General features: G+C 37.1%; 1 protein-coding gene and 2 pseudogenes across 1 annotated transcript; all 3 read right to left on the bottom strand.

Moving 5' to 3' along the window:
• Positions 1–850: 850 nt before the first annotated feature.
• LOC148691325 (protein FAR1-RELATED SEQUENCE 6-like) lies at positions 851–3,346 on the bottom strand (annotated as a pseudogene).
• A 5,556-nt stretch (positions 3,347–8,902) lies between these two features.
• On the bottom strand, positions 8,903–13,032 carry LOC137712617 (Protein kinase superfamily protein). Its single transcript, XM_068451724.2, has 8 exons — positions 12,710–13,032; positions 11,913–12,422; positions 11,318–11,483; positions 11,180–11,230; positions 10,896–11,078; positions 10,668–10,761; positions 9,597–10,342; positions 8,903–9,495 (listed from the first exon to the last, which is right to left on the bottom strand). Exons 2-8 carry the CDS (start codon positions 12,374–12,376, stop codon positions 9,133–9,135), a joined length of 2,067 nt encoding a protein of 688 aa, XP_068307825.2. The 5' UTR covers positions 12,377–12,422; positions 12,710–13,032; the 3' UTR covers positions 8,903–9,132.
• A 6,668-nt stretch (positions 13,033–19,700) lies between these two features.
• On the bottom strand, positions 19,701–24,348 carry LOC148691324 (uncharacterized; annotated as a pseudogene).
• Between the last annotated feature and the right edge of the window lie 1,495 nt (positions 24,349–25,843).

The raw sequence follows: 25,843 nt of genomic DNA, 5'->3' as shown, positions 1-25,843 counted from the left end.
TCGTTTTTTTCCGGTCACATTTAGAAAATTTATCCCACCTGGAATACAAGAAAGCAAGAAATCAGGCTTCATGACTTTGAGCATTCTCCTTTACAAATATACATATTAAGTAGCTTATCAACTTATTAAAAACGTGATTAACAGATCGATCAAACAATTTATCTTTTTAGTGCCTCCTATTCCAGACTGTTTAGGATTATCAGGAAAAGAAATCAACAACAATTCTTAGTAATAAAGTAGAACCACAATGGCGTAAAGCAAGATGCACCCAACATACCTCACTCATCATCTAATTCTCCTTATAGAACACTGACCCGATGTACAAACAAAATATCAGACACTGACGAATATTGTTGAGGGTTGGAAGAAGAGAGAGCTTGGAGAGTTCTTTACTTTTCTGTTTCTACATTGGTTATTGTTAAAAAAAAAAAAAAAAAAAAAAAAGTCTTTTGGTTTATTTTTAAAATTTACACGATTTCAGTAAACCCAAGTCATCCTGTGTTGTCCAAAAGCTACCATCTTCATGCAGCAACCAAACCAATTTACCCTACTTTCGTTCCAGAAAAAAAAAGATCAAGTCGTAAGACAAATATGCACAGTATAGTTTGATATATTGTTTATGTATGATACTGCATCATATCACGTAAAGTTCTTTTATTATTGTGGTTTCGTTTTTGTCCTACCTTTTGATTACGTACACAATATCTTGTTATTTGATTGACAACTTGTAAAGAAAGTTATAGTGCGACAGTTTCCTCAATAAAAACATAAGAACATGAACAAAAATATTTGTCATACACTTATTATTATAGACTCCAGCGGCACCATATCGACCAAATTTACTAACCTTTTAAACTTCAACAACAGATTTTGGCATTTTAGTCCTTGGTCTACCTCGTCTCTTCTTAGCGGGTGGAAGCATGATAACATCTTTTGAACCCCCATCCATCACATTCTTATTGTCAAGTACAGAAGAAATACGAAACCCATACGAACTTCTAAAATAGCTCGACTTGAAGTGGTCATCAATATATTCATAAATGCTATCAGAATGTTTTTGTAGAGCAACAAGTGCATAAACACAAGGAAAGCCCTTAATTTGCCACTCATGACAAGAACACAAACGATTATGCAGATCAACCATAATAGAATAATCAGCATGCACCTCATAAACAGAAGCAGTAGAACGACTGACATTCCAATTCATACCAAGCATCAATATTTCGTTCAAGGTTTTCTCTATCTAAGGGCTTAGAACGGAAGACCATTTCTCTGCTTCAAGACTCAACTCAGCCATCATTCTCATGAGTTTAATCCTGAGGCCATCAACCATATGACATAGCTCAAAAATCCAAGAATTAAATGTTTCAGAAACATTGTTGCACGTTTCACCATACTGATTACCCTTAAAGTAGGCACATCACCACTTCTCCTTAGGAAGATCTTCAAGAAAGGTCATAACAGGTGCACCACCCTTATGTTTCAAATTTCTCAAATTAACCTCAAAAGCAGCTTTAGTAGAAGCATGAGCGCATTTCGAAAAAAGATCAACAATTCGATCCTGGAAAAATTTACCATAAGTAGTTGGAAATTTAGATAAAAGGTTCTGTTTCAAAATTTGCAAGCAAAATGCATGATGGGATGTTGGAAAGATGTTTGAAATAGCTTCTACAAGACCTTTGTTCTGATCAGATACAAATGTAATTGTCCTACCTTGCGGGGTCAAAATTTTAGCTAAATTTTCAAAGAACCAGCTCCAGTTTTCTTCATTTTCTGAGTTCACTATAGCGAACGCAAAAGGGAATGATCCTGCCAACCAATAACATAAATACAGAATGGATGATGAGTATTCTAAGAGTGCATTTCTTCACCTCATAGATACATATCAACAATCACATTAAACTTATACCTTGATTTCCATTCTTCCCAATGGCACCAATTAGTTGACCCACATGCTTACTTTCTAGAACAGTTACATCTATGAACAACAACGGCCTGCACCACTGAAAACCATCAATGTAAGCACCATAACAAATAAACAATCTCTGAAAGCGAGAAGTCTTGGGATCACAATCCAAGACACAATGCGACCCTGGATTAGTTGACATTAAACCATTACTATCACCAACCAATCGACTATAAGATGAGGATTCATCACTATGAACTTCACTCTTAGCCACACCATGCAGTATGGTAAAGGATATTAAGACCATAATTCTGCTTAAAATCCTTGACAGTATCTACTGGCTTAATAGACCGTTTCTCCTGGATTTGATCCACCAAAACAGAAGATACGATCCTTACACTCATCATCTTACTTTGCTTCTCACAGTTAACACCCGTGCAAGTGTGAACATTAGTTAGAGTCTTTATGTAGAAAAAACCATTCAACCGACAAACCGAAGCAAAAACATGCCAATGACATCCATTTGAAATCTTTTTAAAACATTCAGTAACAACACGATGCTTATCATTCTTTGCATAAGCAAAACGAAATCCCATCGCAAAGGCATACATACATAACTTCGTACGAATTTCAGTTGCACCCCTTTCAAACTTCTGGCCTACATGAACAATGTATTCCTTCTAACCCTGAGACGTGTGTATCGCTTTCTTGGAATTTGGAGATGCTATCTAACATGCATGATGAAGATGCTAAATGATTAGATATTACATCATCACACGTTGCATGATTAGATATCACATCACCAAACGCTACATGATTAGATACTTCATCGTTGGACGCATCATGGTTATATATTACATCATCAATAAACGATGCATGGTGAGAAGCTATATGATTAGATGTTGCATCACTTGACGTTGTATTATTAGAAGTTGCCCGATTAGATGTTGCATCACCAGATAATCCACGAGTAGGAGCTACATGTGTTGCATGGTAAGGTGCTCCAAGCGTTACATGATTAGATGATGCATAATCAGAAGCTAGATGATATGGTGTTGCATGATTAGAAACTGCACGGCTATAAGGTGCCTGATCAAAAGATGCATAATTAGAAATAACACGACTTTGAGGCGGATGATTAGACGTTGCATGATTTCCATCCTCATTATTTGAACTTATAAGATCCTTGATCGAAATATCAATAAAACTACTTTTCAACATCGATAAACACATAAGCATCAAATGCACATCCATATCCGATTGCAGCAAGCAAGTAAGATGCTTGGGAAAAGAATATGTTAGCTCAAAACTCCCTACTGTCAGTTTCTTAAACCTTAAACATATATCTTTACAGACATCTGCATATTTACTGTGTTCAAACAAAGCAAAGACAGCAGTAATTGCACGATAACTACACCTTGCTATTCTAGCAGTCTCCATTCTGCTACATGCAAAAAGGAAAACCGTAGATGAACAGTAAGTATGACCAGAAATGGAAAATAAGCAGTAACTACAACTACCAAACTAACATTATAACTAATAGTAACTGTTCTGTAGTAAATATCAAGTTCCTCAACAAAATCAAATGTTCAGTGACTATGTTAATAAGTACTACTATTAAAAGACAAACCAAACACAATGTAATTGGTAGGCATGGGTTTAGCCAAGTTGGCTAGAGCAGTGTGCTTGACTCTCAACACCCAAATTCAATTCCCATTCCCCATAGTTTGGATGAGTTTAGTGTAATTATCATATCATTTTTGTAAAAAAATCACAATGTAATTGAATGCAACTGTCTTAAACATAAAGTAATAGTATTTCTGAAACAGTATACTGTAACAACTGTAACCAAGAGTTTTCCAAATTTTCTTAGGTACTAGGATTCAACATTATACAATCTATTCCCACAATAGAACAATAGTCGTAAAACGGTTGTGGAACAACAAAATCAAATTTAAAAAAATAATAATAATAATAACAAGAGAAGGGAAATAACAATGCTGAACCAAATACCTCAACCATACCCAATCAATACAAATAAAATACAACGAAAACAAATACCTCAACCATAATTACAGAATGCCTTTACTTTACCGACTATAGTTCGACAATGGAAACATAAATAACCATGAAAATTTGCAGAACCCAATAATGCATATTGGCTTACAAACATACATTCGGTAAAATCATGTAATAATATTGCATAAAAATCAAAAGCTTTATTAGCATGATGCTTAAGTGAGCCAACATAACTGGAAAAATTAAGGAGGAGAACAATTTAATGGCTTGATACGAGCGCAAAATACAAACTTTTGGAGGAAGAGTAAAGATAATATGAACTCATTAACCTAATTGGAGAGAGAGAAAAAGAGACATTTGAACCTTAAAAGAAGAGGAATTGGAAGCAATGGAGGAACTCGAACTCTGGAGCCTACTTCATAGAAGGAAGGAGACGAGACGACTGGAAAAAATGTTTTTCTAAGGCCATCTCTAACCAAATGAGGGTTATAAGGCTCATTTTAGCTCTATAGCCCTTCAAGAAATTAATATTTTAATAAACAGTGTCAGGCCATATTTCTTATAATCTCCACCCGAGAGGCCAAAGGGTTATAGGCCAAACATAGTCCTGTGACAAAAAACCATCTCCAACCGAGAGGCCCAAAGGGTCATAGGCCAAACATAATTTATTATTTTAATTGAATTAATATGGTTACTTAAATTAAACTACCTCAATAATTTTTCGAGACATAATCTCAATAATTTTTTGGATAGGATTTCGAGTGACAAGTGTCGATAAGTGAGTAACTTTGCAGATTTCTTGTCGATATGGAATCTCAATAATTTTAGGTCTCAGATTTCAAGTGCCACGTGTCAAGATGTAATTGGTTGTAGGAATTTTAGATCGGATTTTTATCTACGTGGCATTTCTTATCTTCAGCTTCCAATGTCCATAAATAAGGTGGATATTAGGCTATAATTCATACACCTTCAACTTTGCCCTCTCCAATATCTCTTTCAATTCAATCTCTTTTAATTCAATCTCTTTCAATTCAAGTTTGCAATGAATTCCAACTTTGGATCCTCTTCGGATTCCAACTGGGGTCCCTCATCCAATTCTGAATTGGAAGAAAAATGGGTGCAGATGAGACGAGAAGATGAGGAGTCTGATGAAGAAGATGAAGCATGGTGCAACACATCATATATAGCAGCCATGGCTAGGGTCATGGCGTGTGAGCCAACTGAGGAACAACCTCAATGGGGTGGCTCTGTTGCTGGTCGTTCTTACAAACCACAAAATAAACATATGTCACATGACAATCTGATGAACAACTACTTCAACCCTAACTTGGTGTACAAAGAAGAGGATTTCAAACGTCAATTCCAGATGAGGCATCATGTCCAGCATGTTAATCCATACTTTCGACAGAAGTTGGACAGAGCAGGCCGCCTTGGTTTCTCACTTCATTAGAAGGTTACTGTTGCACTTTTAATTGGCCTATGCCTCCCCAGCTAATGCGATGAATGATACATATGGCATGATTGAGTCTACATGCCTTGATACATATGACACAATTGTTCACCTTTACAAAGAGGAATACCTCCGTGAATCAAATCAAGAAGATCTGGATCGGCTCATTCGTAAAGCTGAAGATCGTGCCTTTCCGGGCATGATATGGTCATTAGATTGCATGCATTGACAATGGAAGAATTGTCCCACCAGATGGCAATGAGGCTTTAGTGGAAGGTCGAGAAAGCCAACTATTGTGTTAAAGGCGATTGCCTCGTTTGACACATAGATCTGGCATGCTTTCTTTGGAGTCCCTGGATCTCAAAATGACATTACAGTTCTTGGCCGTTCACCTTCTTCAATAACCTGACAGATGGTAAATCACCTCAACTTGACTACTACATCAACGACCGTCAGTACATATGGGGTATTACTTGGCAAATGACATCTATCCAAAGTAAGCGACACTTGTCCAAGCAATTCCAAACCCTGTGGATGACGCCCAAATGTGGTTTATCTTACACCAAGAAGCATACCAGAAAGATGTTGATAGAGCTTTTGGAATTCTACAAGCACGGTGGAAGATCATCAAGGAACAAGTAAGAGGGTGGAGTCGAAGTAAATTGAACTCCATCATGATGTCATGCATCGTATTACACAACATGATTTTGGATGATCAGTGCGATGGCTATATTGATGGAGAAACTGATGACAACCAAGATGATCCAAATAGGTCAAGGAGGGCTTGTGCAAAAATATATGATGGGCCTAATTTGCTTTTTGATCCAATAATTGGTAATATCTCGTTAAACGAATATATGAGGCGCAATAGGATGATACGTTTGCGTGCCACAAACAAGTACCTACAACAGGATCTTATTGCACATCTTTGGGCCAAAAGAAGCATGGAGTAGACATTTAAGTTTTACGTTGTTAAATGTTTTTTTTTTTAACATTGTTTAAGTTTAATATTGTTTAATGTTGTTTAATGGATTGGGTAGTTATAGGAAAAAAAAATTAGAATTTTAAATTTTGTAAAAAACAAAAAAAAAAAAAAAAAAAAATTCAAATCCAACAGCTAGCTGGCATCAGGATGACGTCTAGTAACCGTTGGGCTTCAAATTTTTGGACCGGCCTGGGCTGGCTGGTTGGCTGGTTTAGGCCAGCCGGTTGGCCTAATTCTACAATTGTGGCTTGGTGGGGCCCACGAGCCCTCTGGCTGGATTGGTTGGAAATGGCCTAACTTGACCGGGCTTTTAGCTTCGAATTGCTTTTGGGTCTTCCGGTGCATGGTCAAACTCTTTCTTTATATATATATATATATATATATATATATATATATATATATATATTTTTTTTTTTTTTTATTTGTAAAGAATAAAAAAATATGGAGCAAGAGATTTTTTCCGTGTTACCAGAATCTGGTCCAATACATTGCTTAATACAAGTAGAAAAAAGTATTTTTCTTAATGCAAGATAGGCAAATTTTTTAGACAAAATTTGTTATTCAAATTATATGTCAGAAATAGGAAATAAACATGTTAATCAACAACTAATAATCCAAGCATCAATAACCATGTTATTTGGTTTAAAAAGTTGGTCTCCCTACTATTACCCTATTAAATAGTGAGTTGTTAGGGAAAAGATGTGGGGATCCAACCCGCATCATGATGCATAGGCATTATTGTTTTTCACCATTGCGATAAAATTTCATCTGCTTTCGTCTCAAATAATTGACTTTCACGAACTTTTTTTAAGTTCTATTCTATACAGGTACTTTCAAATACGCCCTTGCTTAAATAAATTTTTGATAACATGATATTGTAAATTGTTCTAATCAATAGGGAACAAGATCAAACTCAAGTGCAAAAGTAACACATTGCTTTAGTCAACTGACATAACTCTTGCTTATTGCAACATAAAGAAAATGTGAATAACACCACACCAGACTTTTGACACCAACTTATCAACAAATGCGATTACATTTTACGATGTTGGTGATCACATTCATAATTCATCAGTCAATAGCTACAACTAGCAAACTTAATACGATCACATTATTCTTGGGGGATAGAATCCGCTAGGTGGTCAGAGCATAGCGACACCAACAGGTTTCGAAGCTATCACTGAGTGGAGAGTCTCTTTAATCATCGAAAACCAAATCATGCGGGTTTGGTTCGGTTTCCATACCCCTAAACTCGAAATCAAAACAATTAGATTTGGTTTAGTTTGGTTTGTCTTAATTCGGTTTGGTTTTTTAGGCCTCGGTTCGATTTTTTTTTTTGAGTTTTTGATTTTTCGAACTCATCCCAATCCAAAACACTGAAAAATCTCATAAAAATGACTTCCCCATCCCACCTTTGACCAAAGTATGATTCTCTCCCCTCCTATTCTCATCCCCTTCCCTCCCTTCCTCTCACATATTGCTTTTTGCCTTCTTTTGGCTATTAAAAAAAATTAACACAAGACGTTGACGTGGTTTAACCGTAACCGTTCAAATAGAAGGGAAGAGAATCCTATTCCATTTTGACCTCCACACTTCCTTATTTGTTTCTTTCCCTAGATTTGCATTGATTTATACTTATTTAATACCAGTAATTTGTACACAACCTATGTAGGTGATGATGAAAATTATAAAACAGAGTAGCCAAGGATCAACCCTCATATTTACTTAAACCCCATCATGTGAATTATTGAGTGAATTCCTTCAAAATCTCAGCGGGATAGACATAATTTGTACCTAAAATACATTATAAAATTCATCAATATTCTTCACTTTCAAAATTCTTGAAAAGTAAATAAAACCCTTTACATGTTGGAGAAGGCTTAGATTTGAGCATATGCACAAATAGAATCAAATAACAATTAACAAAGTATTTTGCAAAGATTCATGCCATTGCTTCATCATAAACCTTTAAAAAGAGTACTTTGTTACACATAAAAATAAAAAATAAATGAAAGATAGAACTAGAAATCCATAGCAAGGTACCTTCCTAAACTCTTCTTCACAAATTGCTTAGATGGTGATGATACGGCATTATGATTGTGCGGTGAGATATGAAGAGAGCTTAGGCCATCTCCAACCGATCCGGTCAAAGGATCATAGGGCTAAAAATAGTTTGAAATGACATGAAAACCGTCTCTAACCGAAGGCTGGGCCAAAGGGCTTGTAGGCACCTTTGACAATAATCTTTCCCTTAATTTTTTCAATAATTTTAAAATGGCCACCTCTTTCAATAATCTTCCAATATGTTCGAAAATCTTATTTTAATATGATAGTTTAATTTAATTAACTATATCAATTCAATTAAAATAATTAATTAACTATATTAAATCAAAATGTTTGACAAAAGAAAAGTACCAAGGCTCTTTTCAAGTCTGAATTTTCTTTCAACAGTGAGGTATGTTTCCATCGAACATACACAAAAATAGAGAGATTGTTTTCTTCGCCAACAATTGAGACATGCACACAGAGAAAAAAATGTATATACTTGAAGTAACCGCCACTCAATTCACATATATGTATGCGTACATGTTACACAACAGATTCTGTATAAAACACGAGCGAGCACTCAAAATCTCAAATCAAATTCAAATGCATCTCTCTTACTCTTCCACCCTCGTTTTCTTGACCAACATCGACGACAAGAAAGTCAGAAAGTCAGACAGAGGGTTGTTATCAAATACCTCCTTCACAGCAATCCCAGATGGCATTCATTTAGAAACCAGCCCATCCAGCAGGTTGAGAAGCCGGCTTACTGTTCTCCATACCCTTTGCCTCCCCTAAGCGCTGAGAATTGTTTCCTTCGCTCATAGGTCTTGATATCTGTGCGCTTTCAGTGGATGCAGCACTAAAACTATCTGCTCCAAAACCCCACGAATCAAAACCAGCACTTACTTGAGTCCCCTGCTTGTTCTGGTGACCATTTCTTGTCCTTGCCGATTTGAAGGCATTGGCCGTTGATGAAGGCTGCGGCGGTTTGGGTTCCTCTGCAAATGGCTGCCACGGCTTTGACTCCGGACTCGGAGTAGATTTTCCTTGCTGGAGTTTCCAAATGTTTCCTTCGATCTTCTCCCTATGCTGCAAAAGCAATAAATTTTCCAAATAAATAAACAACAGAGGACAAATTTTAAAGTCAAACAGTTGTAAGATGAGGCACAATTTTTTTTTTGAAATTATACCGGTAGATTTGGTGATGGCTGCTTTCCAGGTGAAGTCTGATTTCTCGATGCATCTTTATTTGGTGACGGTGTTCTAGCAGCAAGCGTCTGCTTAAGCTCTTGTAACTCCTGCCTTTGAGATCGGCAGATGGCTGATAGCTTTTCAAATTTGGAAGTTATTTCAGCCTTTTCCAAGTTCACTTGTTTCAGCTGCTCTTTCAATCTCTCTACTTCAGCCTCTAATGCTTCTGTTCCAGATTTGTTATTACTAGCTTCTGAGCTGAGTTTCTTAGAATCAAAGTCAGCAACGAAAGAGTTAAATGCCTCATCTTGAAAACTAATTGAACTCTCAGATTTGGATGTCTTTGCCCTTTCAGTGCCATGGTCTTTTTGTAAGAAACTTATTTCAAAGTCCTTTGAAGGTCCCTCCTCAGGTTTGTGCAATTTCCCATGCAAGTTTCTTCGTGTGGCATGGGTTTGCGCCCTTTCCTCTTTTGCAGGGGCACTGTTCTTGGGTTTGGGATGAATCTCCAGGCGAACCCCATCAAGTTTTTCTGTGAAATGGCCAGTGGGCTCTTCATCAAACTTAGGTATACTCTTTTCGTCAACAACAAGAGAGCTATCTGCATGTTGAGTGGACCAGAATGCACCAATTGGCCCTCCACCTCCCCCTGCCCTTGATGTATTTGACAATTGTAATGAATTTCTGGCTGATTCTCCAACCGAAGCTGGTGGTGGTGGTGGGCTTCTATGGGGCCTTGACAAACCTACAGATTTGAAATAAATCAGTCACTCAATTAAAATTGAAAACTTCAAACATAGAATATAATTTTTTTTCAATTAATAGAATTTAATTTTTTTTTTTTCTCAATTAATATTTTCAAGTTCGTACTCTTAGAAGTTTACATAAAGTAGCAACATCACTTTCAAACCTGAAATATCTGATAAGCAGAAAAACCTAAAAACAAGGTTTAAATGCAAAAGACAACAGAAAAACCAGCATGTGACAAGGATCATTGAGGACAATATAACAAATTAATCCCACACGAAGAAGTTTAATCAACAAGTAATGCCCTGATGTTTCAGCCTCACCTTCAGGTTTCTCAGCAGAGTTCGCTTCAGGTTGCCTATCAGGTAAAGACTTTTGTAAACCAACTGGTAACAGCTCATTAACACGAAACCACACCTGCCACCGCACAAGGGGAAAAAGCATCAGTAAACAAATGTTGGAATCTCCACACCTACTGTTGCATGGACGCAAATGATCTTAAACTAACCTAAATTCATGGAAATGAATGGCTAATCAAGCAAAGAGCTTGCCTGTGTGATGTCTGGTCTGTCATCTGGTGAAGACTGAAGCATGTCTCTGATTAGATCTGTGATAGATGAGCTGTATTTAGGTAATTCTGGAATGCGATAGTTTCCATTTAAGATCTGCAGCTTTGATTCTCCATCAAATGCACTTTTGAAGTAGCAAATGCGAAAGAGAAGACACCCAAGAGCCTGTAAATGAAACTCATAGTCTCAGCTCCCAGTAGCATTTGAATTATAAACTTCAACTCTTTCAGAATTTCCCAGCAATCTTGAGGGCATAATCAACTTACCCATATGTCTACTTTCTCGTTTATAAGCTCTCTCCGAAAGAGATCCCACATCTAAATCAAAGAAGGAAGAAATGAATCAATATTTTAAAACATCAAATACCACGCATTCAAGTTCAGAAATAAAGTTTTTCGTTCAACCTCAGGGGCTCTATAGGCCGGTGTTGTGTGCTTTCTAATATTGTCTTCTTCAATACCCATTTCTTCAGGCTTCTCGAAACGCTTGTGATTGGTAGAGATGCTTCCAAAATCACACAACTTCCACAATCCATCAGGCCCCAAAAGAAGATTCTCAGCTTTCAAGTCCCTGATTTTAAGTACCACTAATTAAAATTTTACTGGGAAAAACTTTTTTTTTTTGCACGAATGAGTTAATAAGCACATGAATGAAAGTTATCTTCTGCGAATAACAAAACAGGTTAAACGTATATCGTTTTAGGTTTTAACTCATCCGATCTCTTCTCTTTTTATCTTACCTGGAATTACTTTCCACAAAGAACCACATTTAAGGATTATTAGGCATCACAAATACTTTATTAAAGCATACTTCATAAATAGACATCATTTCTATTTACTGATTTAACAAGAAGAGTCGTGGTTACACCAACAAAACTGATTTGACCAATCATTTGACACTGAGATAAAAGAATACTTCATAAATAGACATCATTTCTATAAAATATAAAACAAAAGAAAAATATAAAAACATAATATGCATTGTTAAAGTGCCAAGTACCTATGAGCAATGGGAAGGGATTGTGAGTGCATTGCGAAAACTGCATTGCACACATCCCTGAAGATAGCAAGAACCTGTTTCTCCTCAAAGAACCCGGCTCCTCTGCTCTCGAGTACATTCACCAGACTCTTTTCACAAAAATCCATCACAAGGAGAGCTTCTTTTGTGCGCCCCATATCCAAGATGGTGTGGGCACAAAGTGTGACCACATTGGGGTGTCCTCTGAGCAACTTCATGACCGAGATCTCCTTCATCACCAACTCCAGCAGCTCCTCATCATTAATAATGATGTGCTTCAAAGCATACTGCTTGGACACATGCACGGCGTCCCGGGCTAAGTAAACGCAAGAGAACCCGCCTTCGGCAATGGCATTCTTGACATGAATCTTGACATTTCCAACGTCAATGGATCGACCTTCGAGCCCGGTTGGCTCCTTGTGCATAAAAGGCTTAAACCTCCACATGATCGATCAATGGATTGATTGATACAAACACAATGAAGACCAAACACTGCAACAGCGAATACCCAAAAGCATACAAATCAATCAAACAAACCCCATTAAAGAAAATCACTTAATTATCAGAGCATCTTATCTGAAATTAAAGATTAACTAATTTCATATTTGATTCAAAATGGCGATTAAACCCTGATAATCTGCAATCGCAGAACCCAGAAAAATAGAAGCATACAATAATGCTCAAATTCGGAGAAGCAGATCGGAAGAATGAGTTGAAGCAAATGCAATAACGAATGCAAATAAGATTGAAAACTGCAGCAGTAAATGAAGAGGGCGGACCTGGATGGAGGATTGGGTATGAGATTGGAGACTGGAGATTGGAGATCCGAGATTGGAGATTGGATATCGGGAATTGGCGTTTGAAGTTTCAGACATCTAAGATCAAGAGCCGACGTGCTGATCCCAAAGTTTCAGACATTTAAGATTGGGAATAGGTGTTGTGTTGCAGTCGCAGAGGCAGCTCGTCACGAAGAAGATGAATCAACCTAACCTATCTTTTTCCCATCTTTTGTCCTCACCGAACCACACCGCGTCCTTTTGAACAATCACCAATACCTGTAAATTTTTTATTTTTTATTTTTTGTGGAAACTATCATCAATACTTGTGAATTAAGACTTAACAAAACACATAATTTGACCCAAAAAACAAAAAAAATAATCATGGTTAGTAAATTCGCGTATAATATACTTATTAGAAACATACGCATATATTTATAAAAGAATTCTCCTTTTTCATACACAATGATTAGTTAAATTACACGTTTTTTAAACGTACCATATATATATATATATATATATATATATATATATTTGTTGGGAGATCTTTAGATCAAGGTGGACTTGGACTTTAACAACGTCATTTTGTCTCCCTTGGTTCGATTTCATACCAAGTGTTCAGGCAAAGATTTCTCTGGAGAAGGATCCTTGGACCTCAGCACAGCTCCCCAAGGGATTGGCACTTTGGATGTGTAGTCGGCCTCTAGCTTGTTGATGTGCTACAAGAAGAGGACAAAGTCAGTTCTGAAAGGTGCCTTTGTGGGGCCTTAGGTGTAGACCTTGAGGCTCACAATCAAAACTAAGTAAGTGCTAGGCATGCCATGCTATCTCAATATAGTAGATGTAGAACAAGAGTGTTTTTAGTCGATTACTTGCGCCCTAAGTTACTCGGACTTCTTGTTATCAAAGGATTGTCATGGATGGGTTAAGTCTACATTAAGTTCTTTTTGTTGCCTTGTAAACAAGGACTTTTAGTTTATAGTCTTGTATGTTTAAATGAAGGGAGTCAAGGCTCTTTTAAGCCATTTGTTTGGTTCTTGATTGATTTTAATGATAACATATCCATTAAACTAACTAGATCCAGATGCAAATAGAACTCTTAAGATAGGGAAATTGATGGAAATAACTTGAATACATACTGGAGAATGCATTAAGTAATAGATCTACAAATTTAGAAAACAAACAAAGAGCGTCGGGCAAGATTTCACCTTGTCTGTCAAGATTGAACCTCTTGCAATCACTTCTCTTTGAATTAACAGGGGTTTATATGCTAAAAAGGGACGGATGGTAAACAAGTTTACACAAGGGAATCGATACTACGCCACTATGGGAGATAGCAGAGCTTTAAACTGGGCAAGAGATAGCTTGTCGCTAAAAATGACTAAATCTGGGTTGATTTCAGCTTTTGAATGCAAATCTGGCTTAAGAGTAGAGTTTATATGTTTGTTTGTTTGATTGGTTGAGTGTCCTTGTCTCTAGGGCCTCTTCCTCCTTTTCTAGGCCAATTATCTCGACTGATGACTTTGCTCTTGCCCGAAAACATCTGAAGGGTAGTGAGTCATCAACCTTTTTACTTGTAATGCCACTAGAAAGTATTCTTTGGCTGGTAGTAGGTTAGTCTTCATCACTTGTCTCTTCAATGGTAAGAACGTGGCTTGTATCTTGGCTGAGAAGGCTTCACTTTGCCTTTGGGCTTGGTGCTGGGCTTCGGGCAAGTCCCCTTTTAGTTGACATCCTTGGGTTTTCCTTCATCTAGGTCCAATGTTCAAATATTAACCCAAATAATGCCCTCTTTAATCATTGTTGAGTCTGCAACCTAAGATGCTAATAATGATTAAATAGTCGTCGCACGCCTTCACTCGAGACTTGCACCATTTAAAACATACGTAGTATATTATATGTGGAAACTATACTTGTTTTATGGCGAGGGGTTATTATGTTTTCAAAAAGGTTTTTACAAAGCTTTATTTTAGGCCCACTCACCCTTGTTTTTCGCTCCTCCAGGTTTTAGTAGCAGAGCTTTAATGTCAACGAGGATTTTTGGCAAATCTTGGTATAGGTGGTTACCTTCAATGGTATAATTCGTATCCTACTTTTATTGTACTTTACTTATACTCTGACATCACGTGTGAATTGGGATCAATCCCACTCACATGCGCACTCTAACATTTAGGCACTTTTAGGTTTAAATTTATTCACATTTTCTACATCATTATACTTTATGACTTCATCACCTTCTGAGTGTCGACCAGCACATCTCGATTCGAAGTCTAGATGAACCTTTGCATTAACCCACAAATTCCATCGTTAAGTAATCACTTACTATATAATTCTCACTTAAACCCTTTGTCTAAATACCTTAGCAACTTCAAACCTTCGAATTCCCAGAACTTCCTAGAATTCTCAGAGCCTTCAGACTTTCCAGAAACTTATCTCGTTCCTCAAATCTTGCCCCTAATTCTGATTTTCTTCTCATTTTCTCCTCAAAATCATCTAATGGCACCCAAAGTTGCTCGAACTCAATCTCATTGTGAGATTGGTGAAGGGATTTCCACCATGCGCCACTTGCTCAAAGGCCTTCATCGCCTTCGGGCAGGCCTACATATTGAACTTTTCTTCAAGAAGCGAGAAGTATATTTTTAAACCATTTCAGGCTAAGTCGGATATTTCGTCTTCTAAATGGTCAAACCACCATCGCAACTTCCCACTTATGAAGGATGAGGCATGGTCATAATGGATAAATAAGCTCGAGCTCATCTTTAAAAGGAAATGGATAAACAACGTAATTTATGAGTTGATAATGCTCTCCAAGACCACGGTCATTGCCAAGTCCAAGCTACTGACAATTGCACTCCTCTTCTGAAACTCGGGCACCAACACTTTTGACTTCAAGATGGGCCTCATGTCTCCTACCATCCTTGACACGGCACAGGTCTTCAGGCTAAGGCCTTCGGGCAGGGTCGTAGATGTTACCCATGATTAGTCATTGGCTTCTACAGTATCTTCAGAAAGGCACACTATGTCTAGCTTTTGTTTCAGGACTTCTATGGCATTGAGGAGTAGCCGAGCAACTTTAATCGCACCGGTAGATTCCACTTGTGAATATAAAGCTATATTTCCTTGCACTGATATCCACAAGCCCAAACTTCCCCATGGCTTCTGCTTTCTTGATCACTTCATCATCATAAGTGTATGTTTCGGGATCAACTACCATGACCTTGTTGGTTTTAGGATCAATGTCAAAAACTTTGGTAGGACTTGTGGAAGAAGGCTTTGCTGTGGAGGCAAGGATTACAGAGGTGTCTTCTGAAATTGAGAGGTTGGAAGAGCAACTGTTTATACTTAAGGCTGAACAAACGACCTTAACCAACCAACTTCACCAGAAGATTGAAAAGGTCAAGAAAGTAAATGTTGAAGTTGAAGATGCTGAAGCATAGTTAGTTAATAGTAACATTGCTTTGGATGAGCTAGGTAGAATCTTCACTATTATACAAACATACCATTTTAGGATAGTTGCCCTAGCCAAGGATGTAAAACTATTGAGTTGATTCTTATGTAACTTCAACATTCAATGAAATGAAAATGACTTCTTTAATCCACTTTAGCTTGCATTTCCTCCTTGAAACTCAACTATGATGAGCATATAAGTTGACTTTTGGATCTCGTACAATGTCTAGACTTTTTCAATGTAACAATCCCTAAAATCCCATAAGGTTGGGTGATATTTCTTCAAAAACTTAGCATTAATTAGATGCTTTAGTAAGCTTCCTTCCATATCTGCCAAGTAATATCTTCCTTTGTCTAGTACTTGGTTGATAATGAAAGGACCCTCCCAAGTCGGACTCCACTTCCCAAAGCCTCTGATTTGAGCTCCTAAGGTAGTACTATTTTCCATACTAATTCCCCCTCCTTGAAAGTTTTTAACTTTACTTTTTTGTTGTATGCTCGGGCAATAGCTCTCTTCCCCTCTTGAATTTTATCTAGAGCTTCAATTCAGGTTACATCTAGATCTTCAACTCCTTGACACATAGCTTGAATATATTCTTCACTATGCAACCCAAATTGGTTTTGAATCCTAACAGAACTCGCATTTATCTCCATGGGGAGCACAACGTCTTGCCCGAAGGTTAGGGGCGTAAAGAGTAGTTCCAGTTCCTGCTTTCTTGGAGGTTCTGTAAGCCCACAAAGTCTCTCTTAATTTCTCAAGCCACTTTTCTGGATTATTTATCACCATTCTCTTAATAATGTTCACCAAGATCTTGTTGTTGGCTTCTGCTTGACCATTTGACTGGGGATAGTAAGGACTAGACGGAATCATTTTTATCTTGAACTTACCTGTAAACTCCTCTACTTCCCTTGAAATAAAAGATGGCCTGCGGTCTGTGACAATTGTCTCGGCTACCCCAAATCTGTGTAGGATCTTAGTTTCAATGTTCTTGACTACAGTTGAGGTGATAGTTTTGACTGCTAAAGCTTCTACCCACTTAGTGAAGTAATATGTTGCCACAATTATGAATGTATGTCCCTTGCTAAAAGCTAGATAAATTTGCCCGATGAAGTCCATTGCCCACCTTCTAAAAGGCTAAGGCTTGACCACGAGGTTCAAGGATACTGAGGGCATATGTTGGAGAGGTCCATGTCTTTGGCATTTTTCACACCCTCAGGCATAAGCTTTGCAATCTTTCTCCATCTCGGGCCAAAAATAGCCATATCTTCTAAGAAACCACTCATCTTAGTACCAGGTTGATGTGCCCCACAGATTCCTTCATGTACTTCGGCCATTACCCTCATTGATTCTTCCTGGCATAAGCACTTCAGCAGAAGTCCATCTAGAGTCTTTCTTAACATAGCTTTATTCCACAAAACATACTTAGTTGCTTGTCCTCTATTTTTCTTACTTGTGGGGAAAGATGGTTATTTCAAATACTGAACAATAGACGTTATCCAATCCTCTATCTCCATTTCTTCAGTCATCATATCTAGGTTGAATCCTCTTTCAAAGATAGAAGGGAGATTTCTTTTCTGAACTTTTATATCCTCTTCAAACTTCCTTTCTTGGATCTGTGCTCCAGAAGCCAATTGTGTCATCTCATTAGCAATTGCATTTGACTCTCTGGAGATATAGCTGACTGATATTTCAGTGCCCAAATAGCTCAATAGTTGTGTAGATGCCAAATAGTAACCTGCATGGTGATGTGTCTGCACTTGTATTTTCCATTTAACTGATTGATCACCAATTCTGAATCACCAGACACCTCAACTTCAGTTGCCCCCAACTCTGTTAAGATTTCCAGGCCAATTATCAATGCCTCATACTCTGCCCAATTGTTGGTAGTATCTTGATAATCCAAGAGGAATGAATAACAATGATGAGTACCTCTGGGATCAATGATGACAATCCCAACTCCAGTAGCATTTTGAGTGCAAGAACCATCAAAATACAATCTCTAAAGAGTGATCCAGAGGCTAGTTATTCTTTTTATCTCTTGTTGGATCCATTTTTCTTTGCCCGAGAAGGCTTTACTTGGAAAGATCCACACAATGGCCACTTCCAGAGTTCTTGGGATGTTGATAATCCCCTCTTGAGGCTCTTGGTGCTTAGCCAAGAAGTCTGCAATTGCTTGTCCCTTGATAGTTCTTTGAGGCACATATTAAAAGCTGAACTCTAATAGTGCTAGAATCCACTTTCTAGTTCTCCTAGTTAGCGTTGGTTTTGACAGCATGTACTTGATCACATTTATCTTGGCGATGATGTGGATGTGGCAAGGCAATATGTAATGCCTTAGCTTGCAGGCAGTGAAGTATATAGCTAAACACAAGCTCTCTATTGGTGTGTATCTTATCTTTACCTCAGTAAGGATTCTACTAAGGTAGTATATTGCTTGTTCCTTCCCTCTTTCATTGTTTTGGGCCAACAAGCTTCCCATTGACTTTTCAGAGGCAGAAATATAAAGTTTTAAAGGCTTCACCCTTTTAGGTGGCATAAGCATTGGTAGAGAGGTCAAGTAAGCCTTTATGTTGTCGAAAGCCTCTTTATATGGTGGGCCCCACTCAAACTGTTCTTTGTCTTTCAATCTTACCAAAGGAGTTCACAGTTGAATCTTGTCCGCCAAGTTAGCAATGAATCTTCTTAAGAAGTCGATTTTTCCCAGCAGCTTTTGCAGTTGTACTTTATTGGTAGGAGGAGGTGATTCCATTATCGCTCGAGCTTTGTTCTTGTTAACCTCTACACCTCTTTGATGAACAAGGAATCCCAAAAAGTTGCCTAACCTTACCCCAAAAGCACATTTCTTTGGATTCATTTTCAGCTTATGGATCCTCATTCTTGTTAAGGCTTGTCTGAGGTCTACCAAGTGCTGTTTTTCAGTTTTAGACTTCACCACGATGTCATCAATGTATACATCCATGCTATGGCCAATCAAGTCATGAAAAATGGCATTCATTGCTCTTTGATAGGTTGCCCCAACATTTTTTTAGCCCAAATGACATTACCAAGTATTTATATGCTCCAACATGACATGGGCACCTAAAAGCTATTTTATATATATTTTCTTTAGCCATTTTTATCTTATTATAACCAGTATTCCCTTCCATGAAGGATAAGACTTTGTGTTTAGTAACTGCATCTATGGGTAAGTTGGCCATGGGCATGAGATATTCATCTTTAGGCGTAGCTCCATTAATGTTTCTATAGTCAACACAACATCGAACTGCATTAGTTATAGCCTTTAATACAAGTAAAATGTTGGCCAACCACTCGACATATTTGATAGGCCTAATGAATCCAACCTTTACCAGCATCTCAATCTCTTCCTTGACTTTTTCTTCAATCCCTTTTGACATCCTCCTTGTTGCTTGCTTCACAGGTTTATATCCCTCATTAATAGGCATTTTGTGTTCTATTAAGGTTGAATTTAAACCTAGCATCTCAGTGTAATGCCAAGCAAAACAGTCTTTAAACTCATGCAAAAGATTAACTATCTTTGTTCGAATTTCAACTTCTAACAGGCCACTGATCTGTAGGCCTTGGATATTCCTTAGTCCCCAAATCAATGGTTTCTAAGAGGTTTTGTACCTCTAGTGGTGGCTTGCTAGGCTCTGTACACAAAAATTTGACTAACTTTGGACTTTCGAGCAAGTCTTCTGGCCCATCCAGGCCATATATACATTCAACCATTTGGATAGCTGCTTCCAACACCTTTCCAAAAAACTCTTTTTCACTTTTGTTATAGTTTGCTTGATACTTCTTCCTCTTGTTCCTCAGCCAAACTCTTCTTTTCCTGTTTCTTTTCTCTTTCATACACCAACAGTATTTTGATTAAGGACCTGACTGTAACTATTTAGTCCTTTCTTCTTTGTTCTGACATTACTGGTGTTAGGAAGTTGGTACAATATAGGGTTTATCCCATTCTTCCCTGGTGAGGAACAATCCTTGCTCCAAAAGTTTTTGGGCCGTCACCTTAGTTGGGCGACCGTTCTCATCAGCACCTAAGCACTGGAGAATCCCAATACTAGGACTATAAAAGCTGGCTTCTGCCACATTGGCAGTGAGGAGGAATGACAGTGACTCGGCCTCCACCATCTCCCAAAATCCTAATCCTAATCCTATAGCTCATTCCTCGTGGTAAACTGCTCCCTGTTGGTGTAGGGTGGAAGGCATATAGAGATTAATGAATCCCATCTCGACCTAGTAAAGCTCCATAGGTGGAAGTACTATCCACAATGAAGAAGGTTAGCATCATTTGCTTGAATCCCAAATCAACCTCCAAGGGCAATATCCCATGAGTTCTAGTGATGGCTCTAGAGAAACTAGAAACTGTTAGATCCATGGGGATAAGATCCTTCTCACTTCTACATACCCTTTTCACCTACTTATATGGTAACACATTGACCGCAGCTCCTCCATCAATCAAAACCTTCTTGAAGGGCACTCCCTCTAGATGAGCAGTTACATAAATAGGCTTGAGATGGTTGGCTAAGGTCAAACTCGGGTAACTGAAGACCATTATGTCTGAGTACACTCTCTCGGGTTCTTTTTTTGTAAGCTCAGGCAAACCTACTCTGCCTAACTCTTATTTTCCCGCTTCTTCAACACTAACATATACCATCATAGGTTCTGTTACTAAGTAATCACCCATCATTGTGGCAGGTTGATCATGCTTGGGGACAAAAAATGGCAGATAGAACAAATGTCATGTTTACATGGAAGTTGCTAGGTTCAGGTAAGTCATTCTTCTTGCCCCCAATATGGTCGATGAATTCAACTAACCAGGCCTGTGCTTCTTTTGGCAACATCAGCTTGGGCAACCTGACATGCCCCAACCCGAGGATTAACGTAAAACTTGGTTTAGAACGTGAATCATACCTTAATTATAAGCTTAACTAATATAATTAAGAATGTGACATGAAATCAAAGCATGTATAACTCGCTTGGAATAAAATTAACTGAACAACATATCATTATTGAAAGTTTCAGCCAAAATTACAACTTATGAACAACTCAGAGTTCACACAAAAGTAGTTCTTTATTCAAATAAGAGAGCAAAAGCCAACAAGCTCATCTTTTTATTTCTTTATACATAGTTACACAACAGACAGCAAGCAAACTTTTAGGTTTCTGGTACTGTACCTGCAAAATTTAGTTAGGGTGATCTTAAAAAGCTCAATATGGACCTATACCTTCATTACTAAAATAATAGAGTATAATTAACATAGCAGAATTTAAACCATAATCAGAATGATGCGTAAGAATGCAATGCAAATGTCTTAACTATACTCGTTAATCCACATAACTAAACACCCAGACCTTGTACGTCCCATTCCGTACTTATACCATTTGATCCCGAGTGTTTAAATATATGAACTAACCTTTATCCCTAAACATCCCCAAACTCTCCTTTTGTTAGTCATCTTGCCTAAACTCTTCGTCTCCAGTCCCGAATTACCCTTAAAGAATCTGTGCACTGTGGAATCACCTGAGACCTGGTACCTACTAAGAGTTTGGCTCAACTACGCAAAAGCTAATAGTCACTACCTTAGATTCCCAAAGTTCTTTCCAATAATCCAACTTTACTCCCATATCATGAATCTAAATTGCATTTCAAACATTTATACTCAAATAACCTTCAGAAACAATATTCATATTCAATTAGAATTTAATAGGTATATCAAACTTGTATGTGTACTTAAGCAAGCAATAATTAAATTAATATATATAGAAGGTTTCCCAGAACCTCCTACCTTGAATTCGATTAATTTTGTTCCTCTGAAGAACCTAATCGGAACACAAAAGTACAACCAAAAGTATAAATACAAGTAACACACATTAGTAACCAAACTAAGAGTTTAATCACAAAATTAATATTATCTAAAGAAAATACATAAATTATGGAATCTTATAACTCAAATAATGTCACTCAAATAAAGCAAAGAAGACTAGAAAGGACTCTGGAAAAGAAATTAGGTGTGGTAAAAACAGTAGTTTGCATCTCCACAAAATCTGCAGAAAAAACAGCACTATTGAACCAAGTTTAGGCTCCTTTTCGAACATTCAAAACTAAACCAAATCGTATAATGTTACATGGGTTTTGAAGTTTATGTTCTATACTTTAAAAGCATATAAAGTTTGTGGAAAACATAGCTCTAAATTGGAAGTTATGCCAAAAAGAAAAATGGAGTCTTGAAACTGGAAACCCAGTTTTCTGCTGCTGTTTGGTAGCTCACGACCCAAGTTTAAATAAGGTTTTGATCAGCCAAAACTCAATGGAACTGAGTGAAAACAATTGGGTTACGATCATGGGCATATGTATTTTCAACACACTAAAAAATTTCTCCAAATGAGCACATAAAGACCTATAAATTAAGAGCAAAATAAGTCCACTCGAAACTTGAGTTTTCTCTGCAAAGAAATTAATTTTCTGCAACTTACATAACAGTACACTTCCAATTCATATAACAAAACCCAAAATACTTCCAATTAGTCCAGAAGTCATGGGTACAACACCCAAATATAACATGACTCAAAATTAACAAGAAATTGACCTTTTGAACCAAATCCTCGATCAAGAAATTTGATCTACACACCCAATCCGAATTACCCAACTTTAATTCAAGTTCAGATTGGTTCATTGAACGGTAGAGAACCCTAAATAAAACTAAGTACTCCAAATATATCATGGCAGTTTCAATTCAACTTAAGGAAATAAAATTCGAAAAAAAATCAAAATGATCAAGGAACAAGAAATTTACCCTTCAAATCTCTGAATCCTTCCTTCACAATCACGATCTCTAACTCTCAATTTCTCTACCCCTTTTTTTATTTCTGATGTTTTCCCACTTTTCTGCAACCCCTTTTATAGTTTCTCTAATCCTACTCAATCCTATCAGAGCCATGATGAAAACCTAGCTTCCTAAGCCACCCACCTCCTGCTTATAGACCTCTGTTGCTCTTCTCAGTTCATCCTTTGCCGAACACACTCCTTGGTGAAATAGGAGATTAACAACTCTCTATAACACACTCCTTTGATCAATCAAAGGTCGACCTATCACAAGATTTCCTAACCTCTATCCATTTTGAGTCTAAAGAAAGAAGATTTTTTTCTTTCTAAAGTTGTGGAAGAGCACCTCCTCCCATCTTCTTTGTTTCCCTCGCACAGAAAGGAAGAACGTGAAAAAATGTTCTTTTCCTTTCTTTTGTAAATATATATATATATATATATGTATATGTGTGTGTGTGTGTGTATATATATATATATATTTAAATACTCCTTCATTGCTATACCCAAAAAAAAAAAAAAAAAAAAAAAAAAACCATATTTGTACCCTAAAACAATAATAATAACAAAAATAAGAAATAAAAAGTATAGTATTAAAAGGTACTAAACAAATTAATAAAAACGAAGCAGACTAAATTTTTTTGTATAAAAACAATTATAATCACACTTCACTCTTAATTAAACGAGGGATATTACAATCTACCCTCCTTAAAAGAAATTTCGTCCTCGAAATTTAAACTTACCCAAAACAATGAAAAGTACTGGATATTTCGTACGCATTTCCTTCTCTAACTCCCATGTAGCTTCCTCTACATTGCCTTGTTGCCATAAAACTTTAACTAATGGAATAGGTTTTGTGCGTAGCACTTGCGTTTTGTGATCTTGTATTTGAATTGGCCTATCCTCAAATGATAGTTGTTCATCCATTGTGAGTTCTCCCCAGTCGATTACATAAGACGGATCTGGTTCATACTTTCTGAGCATAGAGACATGGAACACATTATGTATGCCTGAAAGTTAAGGAGTTAGTGCCAACTTGTAAGCGACTTTGCCTATTCTTTCCAATATTTCAAATGGTCCAATAAACCGTGGTGATAATTTTCCAGACTTTCCAAACCTTTTGATCCCTTTTCTTGGTGATACCTTAAGAAATACATTATCACCAACATCAAACTTTAAAGGCTTTGTCTTTTTATCTGCATAACTTTTTTGTCGACTTTGAGCCGTTAAGAGACGTTGTCTAATGACTTTGATCTTTTTAGTAGTCTCTTGTACATAATCGGGTCCTATCAACACAGTTTCCTCTATATTTGTCCAACATAAAGGTGATCGGCAAGGTATTCCATATAATGCTTCATACGGTGCCATCTAAATGGTTGATTGATAACTATTGTTGTAAGCGAACTCTGCTAATGATAAATGATCTTCCCAACTTCCGCCAAAGTCTAAAATGCAAGCTCTTAACCTATCCTCCAAAATTTGAATAGTTCTTTCTGAATGCCCATCTGTTTGTGGATGGAAAGTGCTACTGAAATTGAGTTTTGTTCTGAAAGCTTTTTGTAAACTTCCCCACAATTGAGAAGTAAATTTAGAATCTCTATCTGACACAATCGAAATAGGACTTCCAAGTAATTTTACTATCTCTTGAACATAAAATTTCTCAAGAACTTCTGTAGAATATGTGGTTTTAACTGGTAAGAAATGTGTTGACTTGGTCAGACGATCCACAATAACCTATATCGCGTCTAGTTGTTTTGGAGATTTTGGTAAACCTGTAATGAAATCCATAGTTACATGATCCTATTTCCACTCTGCTATAGGTAACGATTGTAGTGGGCTTGATGGTTTCTGGTGTTCGGCTTTTACTTGCTGACAAGTGAGACACTTTGCAACAAAACCCACTACATCAATTTTCATACCATTCCACCAAAACTGACATCGAAGATCTTGATACATCTTGATTTCTCCAGGATGAATAGTGACCTTCCCGGAGAACATCATTTCTAAGATTAAAAAATTTTGGTACGTACAATCTATTCAAATACTTCAATCCACCATCTGGATGCAGTTTCCATCCTTTAATTGTCTCTCTAGTTGAAATTTTTGTTCAAATGGATTGAGATAAAGAATCAGTTTGTTGTGCAGCAATAATCCTTCTAACTAAAGATGGGTGAGTAACTAAATTACATAAATATGCACAACCTTCTTGTATTCCCACATGCAACTCAAAATGATAAAGGCATTCTATCATCTTTGCCTTTTTGATAATACAAATTAGCCATAAATCCTTGGGGTTTTCTACTTAAGGCGTCTGCTACAACATTAGCCTTTCCTGGATGGTAATGTAAACCAAAGTCATAATCTTCTAAATATTCCATCCACCGTCGTTGCCTTAGATTTAACTATTTCTGTGTGAATAAGTATTTCAAACATTTATGATCAGAATATAGTTCAAATTGTTCCCCGTACAAGTAATGTCTCCACGTCTTCAATGCATGAACAATGGCTGCTAATTCCAGGTCATGTGTCGGATAATTTTTTTCATGTGGTTTTAGTTGACGAGAAGCATAAGCAACAACTCTGTTTGATTGCAGCAAAACACATCCTAGTCCACGTAATGATGCATTCGTGTAAACTATGTAGCTAACTCCTATTTCAGGAATGATTAACACATGAGCAGTTGTTAATCAAACTTTTAACTCTCGAAATGATTCTTCACACTCATCAGTCCAAACAAATTTAACTCCTTTTTGTGTCAACTTGGTCATTGGAGCAACTAATCGAGAAAAATCTTTAATAAATCTTATATAATAACCAGCCAAACCTAGAAAACTCGTATCTTATGAACATTTTTTGGTTGATT

Source organism: Pyrus communis, chromosome 14, assembly GCF_041283825.1.
Source record: "Pyrus communis isolate YQ-2024b chromosome 14, ASM4128382v1, whole genome shotgun sequence".
Lineage (NCBI taxonomy): Eukaryota > Viridiplantae > Streptophyta > Magnoliopsida > Rosales > Rosaceae > Pyrus > Pyrus communis.
Note: the sequence above shows the minus strand (reverse complement) of the source record. Positions and strands in the feature narration are given on the sequence as shown.